This window comes from Natrix helvetica (assembly GCF_964273705.1).
Source record: "Natrix helvetica genome assembly, chromosome: 1".
Lineage (NCBI taxonomy): Eukaryota > Metazoa > Chordata > Lepidosauria > Squamata > Natricidae > Natrix > Natrix helvetica.
In genome coordinates, this window is record NC_138548.1 from 100358295 (window position 1) to 100381379 (window position 23085).

Here is a 23085-nt window from a genome sequence, read left to right on the forward strand (position 1 = left end):
GTAGGTGTAATATTAATGCAGGGACATGATGGCTCAGTGGCTAAGATGCTGAGCTTGTCGATCAGAAGGTCGGCAGTTCAGTGGTTCAAATCCCTAGCGCTGCGTAATGGAGTGAGCTCCTGTTACTTGTCCCAGCTTCTGCCAACCTAGCAGTTTGAAAGCATGTAAAAATGCAAATAGAAAAATAGGAACCATCTTTGGTGGGAAAGTAACAGTGTTCTGTGTGCCTTCAGCATTTAGTCATGCCGGCCACATGGCCACAGAGACATCTTCAGCTAGCGCTGGCTCTTCAGCTTTGAAACGGAGATGAGCACCGCCCCCTAGAGTCAGGAACGACTAGCACATATGTGCGAGGGGAACCTTTACCTAATATTAATGCACATACAAAGGGACAAAGTTTGTAGCGCTGATAGCTGATATTAAATATCTTGACTCTACTATAAATGCTCTTAGATAAATGTCAATTACGTAATATTTTATACCCAATACACTTGTTTTCCCTTTTTTCCCCCACAACAGATACAAGCAAGTATAGATGCCTAAAACATTATTTATTGAGAAATACAGGAATGGGCACTGCAGTGTACTTTTTGTATTAACTATAAAATCTTACCACAAGTATTTGCTGGGGAAAAAATCCTTAGCTGCAGACTTCAGAAACTACTCTGATTAACCAAAAATAAGAATCCTGAGTGGGAAGAATGGAATCAAGCAGGTGTTTGTTTGGCTTTCACATTATCCCAAGGCACAGACTTGTGAAGCTTGAATTGCTGAATAACCGATAATTGGCTACAATTACTTGCAGTACACTATAATATAGTTAAAGAGTACAGACACTAGCTAAGCCACAAATAAGCATGGCCTTTAGCTTTCCTTTTGGGAATTGCAAAGAAGTTAGTAAACGGCAAAAGCACACTTGTGGGTGATCTATGGGGTGCCTTGTACTTGGGGATTTAATTTAGAGAATATTAGCCCTTTGGAACAACTGCTTAGAATGATGTTTTTAAAATGTTTGAATAATCTTCATTTCAAAAGTACATTGTATGTGTATTAGAAGAATAATTTGAGGTTCCAACTTGTGCCGGACTTGTGCAAGAATAAATAAAAAAGGATATCTAAACAGCTGCGAGAAAAGATGAAATATTTATTCCTAAAAACAAGTTTTCCTTTAAACGTAGCTGAAGAGAAATCGGGGTATAGGGACAAAGTTATAGTTATAGGGAAGTTTGTCTTGGGTGTGGAAAAGAGCTGATATTCAGCCAGTTCCTGACCAGTTCTGGAGAACCAGTAGCAGAAATTTTGAGTAGTTCGGAGAACTGGCAAATAGTCTGACCCCACCCCTACTGTCTCCCAGCCGATCTTCTTTTGTTGCCCTGAACAGGAGAATGGAAATGGAAAGCAGGTTAGTAGGGTGGGAAGGGAATGGGGATTTTGCAGTATCCTTCCCCTGCCAAGCTCACAAAGCCATGTCCACAAAGCCACACCGCACCCACAAAGACATGCCCACAAAACTGGTAGTAATTTTTTTTTGAATCCCACCACTGTTATGGAAGTTATCTGCATGTTGATTCTAGGATGACACTTGAGGGCCACGTTTGTGTGTGTAGCTTTTTTTTTTCTTGTGAACATGCAGTTCCACTGGGAGACCGAATTTAATTACCGTGTTTCCCCGAAAATACAACATGTCCTGATAATAAGGCCATGCAACATTTTTTCTGGTGGGCAAAAATATAAGCCCTCCCCCGCAAATAAGCCCTTGGACAACCGCCCAACTCTGGCCAGGCAGAGCACCGCTCACCAACCTAGCGGTATCCCGAAGGTACCAAGCCACGGGAACCGGGGGGAGGCAAAGGAGATTGCGTTGCTTGGTGCCTTGTGGATATTGCTAGGTTGGTGAGCAGCGCTGTGCCCAGATGAATAGGGGGGTTGCCGGGCAGCTGCTCTCTTGCAAGCAGGCTCCCAAAGAGCCGGGCACAGCCTCAGGGGAAAACGGTTGTGTTGTGCTGTTGCAGCAGCGGAACACAACAGCCATGAAGTTACTACACTCACGAGCAGCCACCCGGCAAACCCTCTTTCCAGCCAGGCACAATGCCATTCACTGACCTAGGGGTATCACCACGTGAGCACCTGTTCGCCACCGCCCAGCTCCCGCGGCTTGGCACCTTCAAAATGCCTGTGAATGGCGCTCTGCATCGCTGGAAAGGGGGGTTGCACAAGTGGCTGTTCCGCTCTCACTCATGTGACTCCCAGCCTTACGATGCCCTGGCCCAGCTCTCCCTGCAGAGCCAGGGCACCTCCGCTGCTGCCGCCACCACCATCCCATCATGGCTTTTTCAGCGGCTTCCAAACCGAGTCTTCCAGCAATAGCTGCTCTGGGCATACACTCTATGGTTGTACGTTCTGCCGGCAGCTGGTCCACAACCATAGAGCATACACCCAGAGCGGCCACTGCTGGAAGACTTGGTTTGGAAGCTGCCGAAAAAGCCATGGTGGGATGGCGGCGGCGGCAGCGGAGGTGCCCTGGCTCTGCAAGGAGAGCTGGGCCAGAGCATCATGAGGCTGAGAGGCACGTGAGCAAGAGCAGAACAGCCGCTCATGCAACCCCCTCTCCGGCCATGCAGAGCGCCATTCACTGGCATTTCGAAGGCAGCAAGCTGCGGGAGCCGGGCAGTGGTGAACAGGCACTCACACGGCTTGGCGATACTGCTAGGTCAGTGAATGGCACTGTGCCCGGCTGGAAAGGAGGTTTGCCGGGTGGCTGCTCGTGAGTGTGGTCGCTTCATGGCTGTTGTGTTGCGCTGCTGCGACAGCGCGACACAACTATTCGCCCATGAGGATGTGCCCGGCACTTTGGGAGCCCGCTCGCAAGAGAGCAGCCACCCCGCAACCCCAAAACAATAAACCCTCCCCTCATAATAAGGCCCAAGCCATATTTTGTGGGTAAAAAGAAAATAAGACCCTGTCTTATTTTGGGGAAAACACAGTAACTCTATTTGTGTTTAAAGACCTTATCCTTGGATATATGGATTAAATCTGGGTAACTTATTTGAGGGTTTGAAGAAGTTTGAGTAAAAGATTTTCCCCCATTTGCTATTTTTACTTGATTAATTTACTTTCAGCTTGACTGCCAATTATCTAGCAGAGACACTGATTCTCAGTCCATTGTGGATTCTGTTAATGTTTTAAGCGAATACAGAAACAATACAAAGAATAAGATATATTTTGATTAAAAAAAACACTGTGGGAAGTTTTATAAGGAAAAAAAATGATGAAACATAGAACCACCTGGCTGGTAAACTGGAGATACTTCTTGCCACCTTATAGGATACTTGTAATTTTCACATTGTTACTTTTAAATCGACAATGTTTTTGCTTTAGAGATTGCCCTTATTCCCAAGGGGATTCAGTTTGAGTGAGAGAATATAAGTAAGAGAGTTCAGATAAAAGAGCAAGGACATCTAGCCAGAAACTTAACTTTTCCAGCAGTCCATTCATTTGGGGATTAACAGATTCCTCAGAATCTGCTTCCTCTCAGAACCTCATTTCTCTTTGACAATCCCTTCCCATGGAGTCCCTTTAGGATTTTAGTTCTGACAGAACTCCTTTCTCTTAGAAGAGTTGAAAGAAAGGTAGAAACTTTACAAGTGAAAGTTATATCCCATAGTTATACTCATATGGCCTTAACTTTGATCCTCCTGTTTTATTTGTTGTAAAAGACTTAAACTGGAAAGGGGTGAATTGAAAATCTCTTTCACGTCAAGCTTGATTCCTGGTAGGCATTTCATTTTAGTTTTTCAACAATACTGAATTTTTTTATCTTGTCTTAGTACAGCGATGGCGAACCTTTTTTGGCTCGCATGCCATAAGTGGAGGAGCGCAGGGGGGTTGTGTGCAGGCGTGCTGCACTCATAATGCAATGTGCGACACACCCCCAGTGCGCATGCGCGCACTACAGGCACGACACACCCCATTTTTACATGCTTTTTTTCACCCTCCCCAGGCTCCAGAGGCTTTATAGGAGCCTGGGGAGGGCAAAAACAGCCTCCCCCCCGGATGCCCTCCAGAGGTGTCAGGGAAGCCTCTGGACAGTCCCTGAAGCCTTCGGAGCACTCAAAATGACCCTCCGAGCAAACTGGAAGTTTTGAGCGCTCCAAAGGCGTCAGGGAAGCCTCCGGACGGCCCCTGAAGCCTTTGGAACGCCTAAAATGACCCTCCGAGCAAACCGGAAGTGACTTCATGCATTGGAGCAGTGGGGAGGAGACAAGGGAGGTGGTTCTGGATACCCGGCAATGAAGGGCTAATAGATGTAAAGAACAGCTACGCATTTACAGGAGATAATTGAACAGGTGGTTTTAATTAGGCTCCTCTCAAAACTGTATTTAAGGAGGGACTTTCCACAAGCTGTTTGCAGGAATCAACATATTTACCAGAGCTGGGGAAGCTATCGGGTCTTGTCCTCTTGGCAGACTGGATTGCTGCCAAGGTCTCGTCTGTGTTGGATTGCTGCCAAGGTCTAGTCTGTGTTTTAATAAATCATCGTGCAGTATCTTTGTCTCGGCGTGTTGGTGTATGAAGAGGGGGGGGTCAGAACAGGAAGGTAAGTGCATCCCACCCCTGGCTTACATGGAATACTGTACTACAGTTTGGCAATACCAAGATGAATAGAATGGTAAGCTTACTTCTCCTACAACCTGACTGCAATAATGAGGGTTTAGAAGTGCACTTTTCTCTTGATTAACAGTAGGTTACATCATTCAAACCCAGAGGTGGCTAATCTCAACAATGAAACAAGCCAATTTTAACTCATCACCCTTAAAGTTATGCCTCTGAAGTAAACAAGAGGTTAGGCTATTCTTACTTTAAGCATTCAAACAATCCGCTAAACTTTGATTAATTGGAATTGGAGGCTTTTTATTTTTTCAGTAATGTAAAGGCCCATGCAGTTGATTGGTCTCTTTTTAAACCTTTGAGTACTATATGTGGATTTTCTAAAACCATATCAACGGAAAACCTGTCTCATGCAATCAAACTGCTTCATATTCCAGGTTCCAGTGATGGCAAGGCATTAAGATCACAATTCGGTCCCTGCAGTACAGTATGTATGTATGTATGTATGTATGTATGTATGTATGTATGTATATATATATATCAGTGGTGGGTTCCTACCGGTTCGCACCGGATCGCGCGAACCGGTTGAAGACCGAACCCGGAAGTAACCGGACCCGGAAGTAACCGGGAACCGGCACCGGTCCTGTCACTTTATCCCCCTTGCCATCCCAACGGAGCTCGCTTGCTCCCCCGCCCATCCGCACTAAGCTAGCTAGCCCAGCTAGCCGCTCATTGATTGGCTGGAGTTCAGCCAATCAGTGAGCGGGCTGGAGGCGACCCGTTTAAAAGCAGGTTGTCCTCCATTTCAAAACTCCCTTCTCTTCGCTGGGAGCTTGCTGCTTCCTTCAGGTAAGCAACTAAGCGCGAGGGGGGGCGGGAGGCTAGCTTCAGCGAGGAAAGGCCTCTAGGCCTTCCCTCGCTGAAGCGGCGGGCTGGCGTGGGCCGTGCGGGCGGTGGGCAGCTAGCTTAGCCCAGGAAAGGCCTCTGGGCCTTTCCGGGACGAAGCGGCGGGGTCGCGTGGAACGCGCGGCCGGCGGGAAGCTAGCTTCGCCCGGGAAAGGCTGCTGGACCTTTCCGGGACGAAGCGCCGGCGTCGCGTGGAACGCGCGCCCGCCGGGAAGCTAGCTTCGCCCGGGAAAGGCCGCTGGGCCTTTCCGGGACGAAGCACCGGCGTCGCGTGGAACGCGCGCCCGCCGGGAAGCTAGCTTCGCCCGGGAAAGGCCGCTGGGCCTTTCCAGGACGAAGCGCCGGCGTCGCGTGGAACGCGCGGACGCCGGGAAGCTAGCTTCGCCCGGGAAAGGCTGCTGGGCCTTTCCGGGACGAAGCGCCGGCGTCGCGTGGAACGCGCGCCCGCCGGGAAGCTAGCTTCGCCGAGGAAAGGCTCCTGGGCCTTTCCTCGATGAAGCACCGGGCTGGCGTGGGTGGCAAGCCTCTGCGAGGCTAGGCCAAAAGCCCCCCACCCTCCCCTCTCCAGCCTCGCCTGGCTGGCTAAGCCCTAAGCAGTCTTAAACAGTCTTACCTGTCCTCCTGCCTCTCTGCCTGTCTGCTGCCTGTTGCAGCATCGGAGAGCTGCTGATTCTGCCTGCTGGTAAGTAACCTGGTTTTTTTTTTCTTTTATTTTTTTAATGTATTTTAAAATAATATTTTATTTATTGTGCATAGAATTTTTTTAAATAATTTTACTTAAAGGTATTGAGTATAGAATATTTTAAAATGGTTTACTTCAATTTATTGTGTATGGATTCTTTTTTTAAATTGTCTCAGACTATTTTAAAAAAGATTCTATCCAAAATAAATTAAAATAAACCATTTTAAAATATTCTATACTCAATACTTTAAAATGTATTGTGTATAGAATTGTTTTAAATTGTTTTATTGTAATTTATTGTGTATTGAATGTTTTTAATGCTTTCATTTTAAATTATTGTGTGTGGAATAGTTTGAAATGGTTACAGTATAAATTATTGCTGGTGGAATAATGGTTACAGTTGGTACAATACCTTAAAATAGTTACAGTATAAATTATTGCTGGTGGAATACTTAACAATGGTTTTTAAGGATTTTTTTTATTTATAGAATATCTTTTTTAAATTATTGTTTGGGAATTTTTATGTTTTAATTGTTTATAAAATATATTTACTACAAGAAATGTTATTCCTTTTTGCAAATGTTTTCTTTGTGGTGCAATATGTTGCTTAAAAGTGTTCAGACCAGGTTTATATATCTCAAAGTGGGTGCTTTTCTATGGGCAGGCCAGGTTTGCCACATTTAATGTGTTTCACCCTGGTTGTTTAGGTAATTCTGAGGTGGTTGCTGGTTCTGTGAGCTTCCTGGCACTGTCCTTTATAATTTCCCACAATGCCTTGATGGTTTTTATTCCAGTGGCTTTGTCTTTCCTGTCCTTAGGGTTAGGGGGGAAAAAACACTGGTTTCATTTGCAGTCTTTGGGGGGGGGGACAAAAAGGAGAAAGAGGGAGGAGGTGGGGGAAAGTGGGATCCTTGCTGCTTTCTGAGTTTGGTGGTTTTTTTTACAGACATTTCACTACCAAACTAGGTAACATCATCAGTACTAGATGGGGTTGTGGGGAAAGGAGGAGGAGGAGAAGTCGAAGGACAGAAAGGAAAAAGATAAGGAGGGAGAGGACTGTGGGGTCCTTTGGTGTTCTCTGAACCTGGTGGTTTTTAATTATTTTTAGGGAATTTTTATTTATTTATTGTTTATAGAATGTTTATTACAAGAAATGTTATTCCTTTTTGCAAATGTTTTATTTGTGATGCAATATGTTGCTTTTAAGTGTACAGGTTGGTGTATGGTATGTGTCTCAAGGTGGCTTCTTTTCTATGGGCAGGCCAGGTTGGTGCAAGGCAGCTTTGCCAGATTTTGTGTGTTTCTGTGTGATACCTGATTGTTTAGGTAATTGTGAGGTGGTTGCTGGTTCTGTGAGCTTCCTGGCACTGTCCTTTATAATTTCCCACAATGCCTTGATGGTTTTTATTCCTGTGGCTTTGTCTTTCCTGTTCTTAGGGTTAGGGAAAAAAACTGGTTTCATCTGCAGTCTTTTGGGGGGGAATTGTTTTTGTGTGTGTGTGTGTGTGTGTTTTCCTGGCACTGTCATAGTTTGTGTTTGTGGGTATGTAATGTCCTGCAGTTATCTACACATTAATAATGATCAAGTACTAATAATATTTCCTTATACATTTTAATGACCTTTCCTTTCATAATTGGTGTTTTCTTTCATACTTTTAGATTTCTAATTGCTGTTTCTGTTAGTTAGCAATTGATAAAACAAATTCCACGTGAAAAAGTATTCAAAGCCTTCTTGGTTTTAATTGTCAATTTATTCATTCTTGCACATTCTAATATTTATTCATTTTCATATCTTTGTTTTTTCCACTGTTGTGCAAACACAATTCCAACAGCTGTTAACATGTGTAAAATTAAATATGTATTTATTCCCTTTGAAATACAAGTAGTAAGTAGTAAGCTACTTACAGAAGGTAAGTTTTTTTTGTTTTGTGTACTTATTTTAATCTTATTTAAGTAGTAAGTGCACAAAATAATAAATTTCCTTTTTTATATTTTCCTTTTGTAGATCATTCATTGGGGCAAAAAATTCAGTGACATTGTCTTGGCCACTCCCATCCGGTCAGATGACTGCCAAGCCACTCCCACCCGGTCACATGGCCGGCAAGCCACTCCCACCCGGTCACATGGCCGGCAAGCCACTCCCACCAGGTCACATGGCTGGCAAGCCACTCCCACAAAGGAGGCCACACCCACAGAGTAGGTTCCAAAAATTTTTGAAACCCACCACTGATATATATATATATTTGAGATAGGCAGTTTAATATATTATTTTATTTTCCAAAGCACCAGAGGGCAGGACAAGAAACAATGGATGGAAACTAATAAAGGAGAGAATCAACCTGGAATTAAGGAGAAACTTCCTAAACTTCCGAGTCCCTTGTGGAGAGGGTGCGGCTAACAAATTAAATTTGATTTGATTTGATAATAGTGAGGACAATTAACCAGTGAAACAGCTTGCCTTCAGATATCATGGGCGCTCCATCATTGGAAGTTTTTAAGAAGAGACTGGATGGCCACTTGTCTGAAATGATTGAGCAGGGGGTTGGACTAGAAGACCTCCAAGGTCCCTTCCAGCTCTATTCTGGTTGACAATGTGTTGGTTTATTTTGCGCTTCTATTAGGATTTTAGTTTTCCTCTTTTATGCTAATATTTTATTTTTAGCATTACAATTCACACTAAATTCACCCCACAAATATAATATTAACCCAAACCCATTGACTGTGGTTAAAATATGTTCTTTTAAAAAGACAAATACTGTGGGTGAAACAAATTAAACTCATTAATGTCTCAAGAAAGCTTATTCCAAAAGATGGTTGGATACATTTGGTGTTAATTGTAGTGCTTTGCCTTTTTCCATAGTTAAGTCTGAATCGTTTTTTCCATATTTAAATTTCAGTCAGTTTAAGTAGGCAGGAGGGCAGTTACAAAGCGCTATATTGATGAATAGCCAATTTATTTCATGGCATTCCCTATCAACAAATGGCTTTAAATTAGAATGGTGACCCATCTGTATAATTCTTGAAAGATCATAGTATTTTTTATCGCAGAAATCGGAGATTCCAAAAATCTGCTGATCTGTGGTGTGGCATTTGATTAGGGCATCTTTTCAAAATAAAACATAATTTCAGTCTGTCTGTTCTTTAGCCAAATTGACCTGTCATTACAGTATTTTCAAAGATATCTCTCTTCCTGAGCTCTGCAGAGCTGTTCCTTTGATGAGATTTGAACACTGGTCATTGGAGCATACTTTATATAAGCCTAATGATACACCAGTCCACATTAAACATTGTGCACAGTGCAGCATGGGAAGACCTGTTGCTGCTACTGTCTCTGTCATCGTCTTGCTATCAAAGTGTTTTCACTTTTGTCCCTGTTATTGATTAGAAATTGGTCCTTTAGTCCAGGGGTCTCCAACACCCCGCACCCCACCGGCCATGGATCGCTACTGGTCTGTGGCCCCTTTGGGAACCGGGCGGCTCAAGCAGTGGATGAGCATGCAAAGCTTCATTTGCACAGGAGCTCAGTTGCATGCACAAACCATCCTCTCTCTCCCACACCCCCTCCTGCCTTGACACTGCTACTGCTGCCAGTCCCTGGAACCAGAAAGGCTGGGGACCTTCTTTAATTGATATAATGAGTAGACAGCTAAAATAGCACAAATCATGCTATTTAGTTCAGAGCAAAGTCATCAAGGTATGATAATACCTTTGAATCATACTAATATTTTCTTTCCCTTTGCTTTGGCATCAGGATGGATTATTCTCTGGATCCTTCAATTTATTATCAAGACTCAGTTGCTTTCAGTTCAACCCATTGTGATTTTAGGGACATCTCTGTCATGTTCATTGCAACAGTGTACAAGTAGTTTTCTCCCACGAAGTTTGTTGACTTGACTGTCCAATACATAGGTGTCAAACTCAATCACGTCATGTGATGTATCATGACTTTTTTTACCTTTGCGGAGCCGGGCTGGGCCTGTTCTACGCGTGATGCATCCAGCCTGCGGATCACCAGTTTGACAAGCCTGGTCTGACATATAGAAATGAGATTTCCTGGTAATCCTCTGCCCAAGATCAGCCAAATCAGTTAGGTACTGCTACCTGCTGAGTTTCCAGATTTTACAATTGGAGAACTCTGCAAGTAATCCTCAATTTACGACCACAACTGAGCCCGAAGTTTCTGTTGTATTTGGGAACTGCTTGCAAGATTGCAAGATTTGAGATGAGGGTTTCTATTTCTAAGCAGAATTAGAATGAGGTTGGAGAACATTTTCCCCATGATTCACACAAGTGAAAAATATATAAACCAACCAGTTGACACAGATGATTTGGGTGACCTTAAATTAGTGAGGTACAGGTGGTCCTTACCACAATGGAGACCAAAATTTCTGTTGTTAAGTGAAATATTTAAGTGAGTTTTGCTCCATTTTATGACATCTCTTGATATAGTTGATAAGTTAATCATTGCAGTTGTTGAGTTAGTCACGAGGTTGTTAAGTGAATCTCGCTTCCTTGTCTTTGCTTGTCAGAAATTTGCAAAAAGTGATCATGTGATCTCAAGACACCACAATGATGATTATATACATGCCAGTTGCCAAGTATCTGAATTTTGATTACACAACCACAAGAATGCTGCAAGGGTCATAAGTGTGAAAAACAGTCATAAATGCCATTTTTGAACACCGTTGTAGTTTTGAAAAGTCACTAAGCAAATGGTTGTAAGCTGAGGGTTACCTTTATAAGGATACTGTTATGACAGTTCTGCCAGTTTGAAACCATATGTGAATATATATAACTGTTACCTACTGTAGCTGTAGTTCCTATTTTTATTCAAAAAAACTGTTACAGGATAATTCCATTTCTAAGCTCATTTATTTTTGAACGACACAAAGAGCTGCAGCATTGCAGGGAATCAAGATATAGTTTAAGAGTGTATTCACATACATTTTTTTGCTGGAACTGGTATGTCTAGTTTAATAGAAAGAAGGACTAGGGGAGATATGATAGCAGTGTTCCAATATCTCAGGGGTTGCCACAAAGAAGAAGGAGTCAAGATATTCTCCAAAGCACCTGAGGGTAGAACAAGAAGCAATGGGTGGAAACCAATTAAGGAGAGAAGCAACCTAGAACTGAGGAGGAATTTCCTGACAGAACAATTAATCAGTGGAGCGTTGTGAATGCTCCATCACTGGAAATTTGTAAGAAGACATTAGATAACCATTTGTCTGAAATGGTATAAGGCCCTGACGGTGAACCTATGGTACGCATGCCACAGGTTGCAGATGGAGCCATATCTGAGGACACATGAGGTGTTGCCCTATGTCAGCGTGTGTGGCTAGCTGATTTTTGGCCTTCTGAAGGCCAGGAAGACCGTTTTTCACCCTCCCCAGGCTTCGTGAAAGAAAGCCTCCTGAAGCCTGGGAAGGGTGAAAAACCTCCCAACGGGCCTACTGGAAGTCCAGAGGCTTTAGTGAGGCCTGCGCGCATGTGCATGGGGGAGAATGGGGAGAGGGCATTGCATTATGGGTGTGCACACACACATGTGCGCTATTGCACGCACCCTTTTCGCACCTGAGCAGAAAAACTGGTATAGGGTTTCCTGCCTAAGCAGGGGGTTGGACTAGAAGACCTCCAAGGTCCCTTCCAACTCTGTTAGTCTATAGTTCTACAGCCTCCGACTGGCGCAAACACTTCTATATGGGCCCATTTTCATTTTTAACCAGAATTAAAATTTTACAAATGCAGCAAATAGGAATAAGGTTGGTTGGAAAGATCATTAATGTATGAGGACTTCAAAAGCAATTTGCTGTCTGGGGCATTGTAAGAACTTAAATATTTATCCCCTCAAAACAAAAGGTACTGCCAAAGTGGCTGAACAACTGCATGATTTTAGAGCTACCAGACATTTTAAAGTTACATTTAGTACAAGCGGTTGGCAGTTTTAACTAATAGCTCTTGTGTTGTTAATATGATTATGCAAGAATTCGCCCAAGTAGCCTAAATCAAGAGTTGATCTGAGTCATTCATCTTGCTTAATATAATGGTAGGTATCATTTTCAGATTTTCTGGCCAGATGGACAAAGCACTTGGATTCTGAACAATTCTTTTTTTTTTTAACTTCCATTCTTTGTGCTCGGGCCAAAGTGTTTTTTCCCCTTCCTTCCCTATTCCCACAGTAGTTCCATGATTATTAAGGAATGTCAGTCTCCTCTTTATATGTTCTTCAGTATCCAGTTTTGTCTGCTCCTTATTCTATCAATTTCTGGCATGATGGAAAAGGGGGATAAAATAGGCAGAGCATGCAAACTAGGAATTTGTCATAATTCATTATTTGTAGGAATTTGGGCTTCAAATTGTTAATGAGAGAGGGGCAAAAATGGTTCATTATCAGTCATGAATTGTAATATTAAATTATTGTTTTTTACATTTGTTTTCAAACTGCAGGGATGAATTCTGGTGAGGTGTGTGCAGTAAAGTACTTTTCAGTAATATAACATTTATTCAGTAAATTTTTCTGCTTTATCTAATTCATATTTTTCATAAAAGAATTCTGTTTTTGTTCTGCTCAAGTCTTCCATTACTAATAATAGATGCCGGAAGTGCTGACAAGCCAATGGACTATGTTAAGGATTCTATTATAAAGGGATTTGTTTTGTCAATCTAACTTTTGACTGTTATTAAACTACATCCTTTCTGAGCTGACAATTATTACCTGTGGCAAGTGTTAAATTGTACATCAGAATCCAAACTGAGCCTCCATAAATTACACTCAATCCCATTGAAAGTTTTAAATGGACATATAAATACTGATTTAATTCCTGGGCTTCATTTATCTAGATGTAGATGTGTATGTTTAATTTTGAATCCTCCCATACATAATAAAGTGTTTTCTTTGGCATATTTTCTTAGGGGCATCAAGCAATGCAAATGGAGACAGGGATTGTAAATCCAAATGTAGGTTTGCTACCAAACAGACTCCTATACTTGTTCACAAATACTTGCCAAGCTAACTAAAAAAATTGGGGGAATTCAGCAAAAAATTATCTTTCTGTTTGCTGTTCATGATTTCTTTCCCTTTATCATAAAGTCAGTTCAGCCTGATTGGATTACATTAACAAGTGATTTCCGGTAGCATAAATAATTATTAAAAAGATACATTTTTTCATTCCATTGTTTGGAATATAGTCCAAGGCCATAGTACTGCTTCTGTTTCTTTTGTTTCTGTTTGTTTTATTGGATTTATATGCCGCCCTTCTCCCAAAGGACTCAGAGGGGCGTACAACATTAAAAAACACATATCACAAAAGTTAAAAGGAAATTAGATAAGTATCCCAAAAAAACCCAAACCCAATTAATATAACAATAACGTTTAAAAAATTAGATAAAATTAATAGGCCAGGCTGGCTTGCTGGAAAAGCCAACTTTTTGGGGCGTGTTGGAAGGACCGGAGGTCGGGGATCATGCGAAGCTCCGGGGGCAGCTCATTCCAGAGGGAAGGGGCTCCCACAGAGAAGGCTCTCCCCCTGGGGGGTCGCCAGCCGACACTGTCTGGCCGACGGCACCCTGAGGAGGCCAACTCTGTGGGATCGTTAAGAAAGACAACTTGCAGATATGGTATACATGAAGGCCAAATGTCCCAAAGATGCTTTTGGTTTTTCTTTGAAGACATTTTGCTTCTCATCCATTCTTAGATGAGAAGCAAAACGTCTTCAAAGAAAAAACAGAAAGTCCAGTTGCCTCTTGAAAAAGCATCTTTGGGACAACCATGACCTGGATGACTGATAATCTCCATAGGCATGAAGGCCAAATGTAGCCTGTGAAATAATAGTATATGTTTGGTGAAGATAAACCTATTACCTACTTATTTTTGTTTTCTGTGGTTAGTATGATTTCTTTAGGTAAATTTCCCTGAAATAGCTAAAGCTGAGATCTCAGTCAGCCCTGCAGCCATTTCTTGTAGCCCACAATTGTGCTTGGGAAAACTACAATAGAGTGGTTAAGGATCTGTCATGCTTCAGCAGAAGAACAGACTGGGGCCACTTTGATAAGGTCCTAAGATTTAAAAAAAAACTCAGAATAGGGAACAATTAGTGAAGAAAGCTGAAGGCTGTTCCAAAAGAACTTCAGCAACTATTGCTAATCATGAACTAGCCTACTTTTTCATAATCAAATAAAAAGGGGATTGTTTATTTGACAGCCTTACCTAAAGGAGAAGTTGGCCTCCACTATTACTGTGTTTCTCCCAAAATAAGACAAGGTCTTATTTTCTTTCGACGTTCGAAATAAGCGCTTAGCCTTATTTTTGCGGAGGTCCTTTTATTTTTGAGTTGCAGGAGGCGGTGAGCGTGGTCACCTCATGGCTGCTGCTGTGTTGCAATATTTTAGGGAGGGCTTATTTTCGGGGGAGGGCTTATTTTAGTGCATGCGCTCAACAGCCCGATTGGGCTTATTATCCAGGGAGGGTTTATTTTCGGGAAAACAGGGTAGGTAAGATGATTTGTCTCTGACCTTTGTTTTTAAGATGGTCAGACCTTATTTTATCTGCTTTTCTACTGGATGTGAGGATTAATTTTCACAGACACCTTGCTGAACAGAGCTTTCCTAGAAGTGTGAGGAGGGGAGCATTTTTGTGATTGTTTAATAGTGGAAACTTTTAAATTGAGGGGACTCTATGATTGAGGGGACTCTATGACTCATTGAAAGCATTTTTATTGGGAGGGGAGCTTCACTAGTGTTGTGGCTCTCAAGTTGTTCCTACTGGGGCAGTTGTTGAAGATGGGATCCTAGTACTAAAATAACTCAAATTTACTGTAAATGATTATTTAACATGCTTGGCATTGAAATATCATTAGATCGTATATCATGATACTGCAAAAATCTAATAGAAGTTAATTCTGTAAATCTTTTCCCACTTATTTCAAATTTAAATTAAAATAGCTTTTTTTAAAAAGCTCTTTCTCCTGCAGATAAGCCTCATAAAAATATCTATCCTCCAGTGTTGGGTTCCGGATTCCGTTCCAACCGGTATGGTTGGAACAGCCCCGGCATCACTCACATGCACGCGTGCAGCATGCACATGTGTTGTAGCTGGAAATGACACTTCCGCAAGCCTCCGCAACACTGCAGCTGCTCGGCGGAGCATTGCGCAGGCGCTCTACGCGCCATGCACATGCGCAGAAGCGCCAACAGCTTTAAAACATGGTAAGGAGCTTGGGTGGGCCCATGGGCCCTCCGGAGCACCATCCCGAAACTGTACGCGGTGCTCCGGGCAGGCTCCGGTACACCCGTACCTGGGCGTACTGCCTGCAACCCACCACTGCTACTCTCTGAAAGTGAATGTGAAATACCTTGAATATAAATTTCAATAATGCTTGGGAGTTTTCTGGAGATCTGTTTATACATCAAATCAACTCATAAGTTTGTCAAGATCAAGATCAACTTGCATGTTTTGAACATCCTTCTAGCTTCTATAATATGCTCTCAAGCCAACAGGGACAAGAATATATTTAGATGTATATGTACTATGTTTGTATTATTTGCATTTTTTTTAAAAAAAAGAATATATTCAGTCTGCATGTTTAAGAAACTTAATTTGCTTAATCCAGAGACCTTCCTGGGTTTTTATGATGGTTCTGATGCAAAAGATTTATAATAGGAAAAGTTGCATATTTGAGGAGGGAAACCTTGGTTAACATAGAACAGATATTTGAATAACTAGGAAATCCAATAGAGATAGCTTCCACCCTGATGATATTCAGGAAGCTGTTGAAGAGCTGGGTATTCTCCCAGGTCTTGGGGTAGGTTGATTGTGGTGCTCATGCTGTGTGTGTGTGTGTGTCTGTGTGTGTGTGTGTGTGTCCATCTGTCCTTGCACTGCTTATGAATTTTTCTCTTTGTTATGGTATTTTAAATTATTAGGAGTCAAGTGGTGTCTAAATTGTTTAACTAAATCAATGGATACATTGTGCTGTGGGTATCCATAGTCCAATAGAAAACAGTAAGTTTCCAACTTTTCCTTCTTAACAGCCATAATTAGTTCCAATGGGGAAATTCTGCTTCAGGGATTTACTAGTTACTATTCTTGGTTTTCGGCTCTGCCACAAAGAAGATAGGAACGAGGTGATAAAAGAAGCTATAAGAAGAAACACGGTGAGATCATCCGTGGTTTTAGGGTTGAGTACCACCTCTATGCTGATGATACTCAGCTGTATATTTCAACCCCAAACCACCCCAACGAGGCTGTCGAAGTGATGTCCCGGTGTTTGGAAGCCGTCGGGGTCTGGATGGGGGACAACAGACTCAAGCTCAACCCCTCCAAGACTGAGTGGCTGTGGCTACCGGCACCTCGGTTCAGCCAGCTGATTCCTTCGCTGGCCATAGGGGGCGAACAGTTGCCCCCTGTGGAACGGGCGCGCAATTTGGGCGTCCTCCTTGATGCCCGGCTGTCAATGGATGACCATGTGGCAGCCGTGGCAAGGGGGGCGTTCCACCAGGTTCGCCTGGTGCGCCAATTGCGCCCCCTACTGGACCGGGATGCCCTACGCACGGTCACTCATGCGCTGGTGACGTCCCGCCTGGATTACTGCAACGCTCTCTACATGGGGCTGCCCTTGGGACGCGCCCGGAGACTGCAGTTAGTTCAGAACGCAGCCGCGCGGGCTGTGATGGGGAGTACGAGGTACTCCCACGTAACACCTCTCCTGCGCGAGCTGCACTGGCTACCTGTGGTTTTTCGGGTGCGTTTCAAGGTGCTGATTACCATCTTTAAAGCGCTCCATGGCATGGGACCTAGTTACTTGCGGGATCGCATCCTCCCACATACATCCCTGCGGCCAATTCGCTCACACAGGGAGGGGCTTCTCCTGGTGCCGTCCACTAGGCAATGCCAACGGGCGACACCAAGGGGTAGGGCCTTCTCTGTGATGGGCCCAACCCTCTGGAATGACCTCCCCCCCGACATCAGGACCACTACTGACTTCCGCTCCTTCCGGCAAAAACTGAAGACTCACCTGTTCCGATTAGCAGGCCTGGCATAACTACAACTGTTCCTCCTGGTAAATGTACTAGTAACTGGTTATTTTAGGGGTAAGGTTTTTAATTTAATTTGTATGTGTTTTAGGGTTTAAAATTATATTTATATACTGGCTCTGTACAGTTCTTTTAATTCTATTTTAACCTCCTCCAATCCTACTGTACATATTCAATTCTATTTATTGTATTTTGTATATTTTTTACATGGACTGTATACCGCCCCGAGTCCCTTTTGGGAGAGGGGGCGGTCTAGAAGCACGGTAAAATAAATAAATAATAAATAATAAATAAACATAGGAATAAGTGATAAATCTGGTACTTTGTAGGTCTGGGAATGGGGAGAATTCTGTTTTTCCCCCCCTTTTTTTTTCAACAGCTGAGATTCACAGATGTGCTCGTCCCACATGGCAATCTTATTCAGAAAAGTTCACTCAGAATTTCCCTTCTGTTCTGGAAACAGCAAACAAATTGAAAGACTATAAATATGGGACTGCTAGGAATAAGAGATGTTATCAGTATCATTAGTGATACTTCAACAAATGCTGAAAGACCTGTTTAATATTTTTCTATATGTAATACATATTATGTATTCTATTGCTCTGTAGGACAAAGTGGATCTTGGCGAGTTGATGTTTTCGCTTTGCTATCTTCCAACAGCTGGCAGACTAACCATAACTATAATAAAAGCAAGAAATTTAAAAGCAATGGACATCACAGGAGCATCGGGTAGGAATATCTTTCACAGTGGAACTAAGATTATTTTTGTACCTGTGTGTGAGATAGGCAACTATATAAATTAAATATTATAAATAGCAAAAACATTATTGGCATGCATGTGGCAGGGATAAATTTGTACCTTACCCAATCTTAAATTGCTTAGAGATCTTAGAAGTTAGTTGTATAAAAGGTCTGATAAATAAAATGAGAAGGTGAACTTTTTAGGGTGTTTTTTTCCCTTCACTTGGGGTATCAAAGAACTGCAGTTTATTTTCAGTTCTTGAAACCTAAGTGAGTGTGAAAAATTCCAATTCCAACATGTTAATTACCTCACGCCCTGGATTTGCTGTGTTTCTGTTTTGCCTTAATATTTTTTTCCTATCCTCCTTTGAGATGGCCTTTAAGCTGATATGGCAGTTATATGGCTAAAGCAATCCAAAGAGGAGAGTGGTCCTGTCCCCAAATTTGATTGACTATATCACATTTGCCCTTGGCACTAAATTGCAATTATTGGGCGGGGGGAATTTAAAAAATGAATTCTACCGTAATAGTAGTAGTAACATCTAAACTATTTCTGGTGATATTGCTATTGAATATACAGAACTATCTGCCTTAGGCTGTTTGTGTGTTTGGAATGGATTAACCCTTCTATTAAGAGAAGGAATTTAGTTTAGACATGTTGTAAAAGGTCTGTTAAACAGGGGCTATTTGTAGGCACATTAATTTGCGAGATCCAGGCCAGTAACAGAGTCACTATTCATCTGGATCTCATGAACACAAGGATGGTCCAGGTTATGGACTAATGTTCCCCAGGCAGCATGATGACAAGGGAGAGCAGAAAAAGTCAGTTATCCTCCTGGATTGTACAATACTTCTAAAAGTGAAATAGGCCTGCCTACTAAAAAATACATAGCTATAAACAGAACAGCCAAATATTTCGAATTCTGGCATATTTTTGTTGCATGTTTGCTTATAGCAAACTTCAATGCAAATTCTTCTACATCTACATTTAACACACACACACACGCGCACACACACAAAGTTAGAAATTGTGATTTCATGATGTGGGTTTGTCCTCAATGTAATGGAAAACTGCTATTTGTTTTACCCCAAAAAATAAATCCTAAAAGATTTTGCAAGGCCATGAATTAAATTATTTCTTTTTGTTGATAGTACAGTGAGAAGATTATAAAGGCAGGGCAGCTAAGTCAAATGAATTAGATTGGTGAAACTTTAAAATGAAGCAAAATAAAATGCTGTGGTTGTTATATCTGTTACGCAGATCCGTATGTGAAGGTGTCACTAATATGTGAAGGGAGACGATTAAAGAAAAGGAAGACTTCTATCAAGCGGAACACTCTCAATCCTGTTTACAATGAAGCCATAGTCTTTGATGTCCCTCCAGAAAGCATTGATCAGATTCACTTGTCTATAGCCGTTATGGATTATGACCGGTGAGATATCTGGACAGCTATGAAAAACGATGAATGGAACCTCTAAATTAGGATGTGTAAACCTGAACAAATATTTAGCAACAAAGGCAGTATTACAAATCCCTGCTAGAATTGTTTTTGGTGGAAATAAGAGCTTCCTTCTTTGCTTTTTTTCAACTTCTCAGTCTGGTGTAAACATTTTTTTCCAAATATTAATCAGATCTTACTCCGATTAGTTTTTCCAATCAATTAGATGATACCAACTGGCCAGTAGAAGACTAGAAACACAGTGGTGGGATTCAAATTTTTATACTACTGGTTCTGTGGGCGTGGCTTGGTGGGTGTGTAAAATCTCCATTCCCACTCCACTCCAGGGGAAGGATACTGTAAAATCTCTATTCCCTCCCCACTCCAGGGGAAGGTTACTGCAAAATCCCCATTTCCTCCCAATCAGCTGGGACTCGGGAGACAGAGAATTGATGGGGGCGGGGCCAGTTATAGGTGATATTTACGGATTCTCCGAACTACTCAAAATTTCCGCTACCGGTTCCCCAGAACTGGTCAGAACCTGCTGAATACCACCTCCGTAGAAACACACGGTTTATTTGTAAGTACTAAATTTCTGAGCTGCAAGCTGCACAGGCAGCTTTAGGTGTAAAAGGTGGGTTTTTAAAAATTGAACATTAATTTCAAAATGAACGTTAATAGAAATAGGCAAAGAAAAGACATTCCTCCTAATTGGGGGAAAATTCCTCTACTGGTGTCTTTGACAGGCTTACTTTGCAAAACAAATGCTAACTTTGGAGAAGTGATTTTCATTGGGGCTGCTGCAGGAGAGGAAAAGTTTATATTTATGCTGTTCCCCTATGATTTCATTACCAGGAACTGCAAAGATATATTTAGGAGCCCATCTGCTTCAGCTATTAGATCATTTGGACTGCATAGTTCCTGAATGCATAATTTTAAGAAATAAATATTATTGAACATTTTCACAGTGTAGGTCACAATGAAGTAATTGGAGTCTGTCAAGTAGGCAACAAAGCAGAAAGTCTTGGGCGAGACCATTGGAATGAAATGCTCTCCTACCCTCGAAAACCCATTGCACGCTGGTATTCGCTTGCAGAGGTAAGACAAATGAACTTTTACAAGAAGGTGTTTTTTTGCTCAAAAGTTACTCTTTTTCTTTCTTCCTCCCTTTCTTTTCCTTCTTTCTTTTCTTTCTTTCTCCCTACCTACCTTCCTTTCTTTTCTTTTTCTTTCTTCCTTTCTTTTCCTTTTTTCTTTCTTTCTTTCTCTTCCTTCCTTCCTCCCTTTCTTTCTTTTACTTCTTTCTTTTCTTTCTTTCTTTCTTTCTCTCTACCTTCCTTTCTTTACTTTTTTCTTCCTTTCTTTCTTTTTCCTCTTCTTTCCTTCCTTTCTTTTCTTTCCTTTCCTTTTTCTTTCTTTCCTTTCTTTCATTTTCCTTCCTTCCTTCCTTTCTTGTATTCTTTTCTTTGTTTCTTTTTCCTTTTCTTTGTGTGTGTCGAGGGGGAAGGGGTATTGATGGTCTTGAGTCAGTGTTGATGTATGATGATTGCCTGGACCCTGCAGTTTCCTTGGCAAGATTTCTCTAGCACCAGAATAAAGAATACATTTGCTGAATGTAAATCCTATTAAAATATATTAGAATCCCTGGGTTTATATCAAAATTGATGCACACTGGAAATAAAATCTGTTCCTCAGAGATTTTTTCTCTTTTTTATATCTTTTTAAAACATAAAATTCTTCCAAGTTAAGGTAAAATCCAAATAATATACTGTACCTAAGAAAAAAAATATCTTAAATTTGGATAGAGAACCAGGCTGTCGTTCTCATATACAGCTTTAAGCTTTTGTTTTAAGGATGGTGCTTTATATAAGGCACTGGGTTGTATATATGGGGAAAAAACAATTTCAAAAAGCTTATTGTTATATTTATACAGAACTAAGGTAAATAATTCCACTCCAGTGTCCAGAGCGATGTCAAAGTACTTTGACATTAAAAGTAAAAGTAGAGATTAGAACATGCAGTCGAAAGCTCTCCTCAAGTTGCAATCAGATGCCTTTGTGTCTTTTTTTGTCTTCATTTAGGGCCCTATTGAGCAGAAATGTTCTGCAGGCCTTCTCCGCATTGATGCCTGCCGAAGAGGCTTCTTCACTCTTTTAACCTATTCAGCAGAAATCTGGCATTCCTGTTAAACCCTTTCTTAGCCACTTTCTCAGGGGCCGTTCTGCAGAGTCCTACGGGGTTAAGGCATCCCCTTAATGCCATTATTTGGCCGTCGCCTTTTCCCCTGCCCCAGGATTTATAAATCCCAACCCTTATAATGCAAAACTTTTATTAGTTACAAAGATGCTCTTGAAGCTTTCTGCAGTTTTCATTCTGACACAATCACCTGTGTCTGTCAGGAACATCCTTCTATTGTTACCAATGGGCTTTCAAGTAAATTACATAATAATAATAATAATACATTGTCCCAGTCAAGAGTATAACCCATTTTGATATACATGTTGAAATTGATCAAAATCCTATTTTTATTATGGTTATTATCATAAATACGATCTCCATCCTACTTTCCATTTCTTTAGATGTCATACTATTGATAAACCGCTCTTGCAAATTTACAGTCTATGAATTACCATGCAATAAGAAGTTCTAGAGGTTTCCGCAAACCGAACTCTTAACTTCTTTCAATAATCAAGGTGAATTGCCTGCCCGGAGACATACAAAAAGCTCAGAAAATAAGACTAGATTTATAAAGTTTCCTTTGAGTCAAGCTTGAAATGTGCTTGTAGCTTTCTGGGTGGCAGGATAGACAGTTATAACTGTATTGTAATTTATATATAATACAAAATTATAATTAATTGTAACAATTGTTAAGGGTGGTTTCATGGTCAGACAGATGTTTAGACTGTAAAGCAGGGGTGTCCAAACTTGGCAACTTTAAGACTTGTGGACTTCAACTCCCAGAATTCCCCAGCCAGCTGGCTGGGGAATTCTGGGAGTTGAAGTCCACAAGTCTTAAAGTTGCCAAGTTTGGATACCCCTGCTGTAAAGCAAGGCAAGGGGTATTTTCGTAAATTTTTTCTGATTTTTTCCCCATTGAAAAATTGGGAATAAGAGTTTACAGTCATAAACATATTTAGTATTGTATCCTAAAAGCACCCATTAAATATCTATACAGTGAGAAGCCTTTCTCCAGTATCATTAAAGTATTTATCTTGAACCAAAAGGTGCATTTTTGCCACCTTTCCCAAAGCGAAGGAAGGATTTGATGCCTTCTTTATATGTTGCCTTTCTTGTTCCCTTTCATAGAGGTTGGGAATTTGATCCTTTCCTTCTACCAATCCCGAATGAGTAGGGAAAGTAATGGCCTGAGCAGCAAATCATTTATTTTTCTAGAAATAGAAGTTACTGGCTTGTTACCTGGCCTCATAAAATTCCTTTTGCCCCTGCTATTTTTCTCTAGTTACATAGTACGGATGGCCTAGGTTAGCTCAAATAAGCTGATCTCCCAAATCTTTAATCTCAAGATTTCTGGAGTAGCTATCAGCCTGATGAGAATAGAGCAAGTCTAAAAACTTTGGACTCTTTTTATGGTCATTTGAAATGATTGCCCTCCAGGTGAATAGAGCAGCATAGAGGAACTAAATAGCAATGTTTACTTCTTTAGTAAAAGATAAGAGTTCT

The 23085-nt window shown here is 41.5% G+C and overlaps 1 protein-coding gene across 2 annotated transcripts in view; it reads left to right on the plus strand.

Moving 5' to 3' along the window:
- Positions 1–22313, plus strand: part of SYT9 (synaptotagmin 9) — a 115280-nt gene extending 92967 nt beyond the window's left edge. Inside the window, exons 4-7 of one of the 2 annotated variants that reach the window (XR_014174131.1) lie at positions 17833–17953; positions 19227–19398; positions 20378–20502; positions 21486–21499. Coding sequence is in view for 1 of the 2 variants with exons in the window: in XM_081938822.1 (XP_081794948.1) it covers positions 17833–17953; positions 19227–19398; positions 20373–20502; positions 21486–21593 (531 nt within the window). In the remaining variant the exon portion in view is untranslated. Of the gene's footprint in view, positions 1–17832; positions 17954–19226; positions 19399–20372; positions 20503–21485 lie in introns of both variants that reach the window. The other variant, XM_081938822.1, reaches the window with a different exon arrangement.
- The last annotated feature ends 772 nt before the right edge of the window (positions 22314–23085 follow it).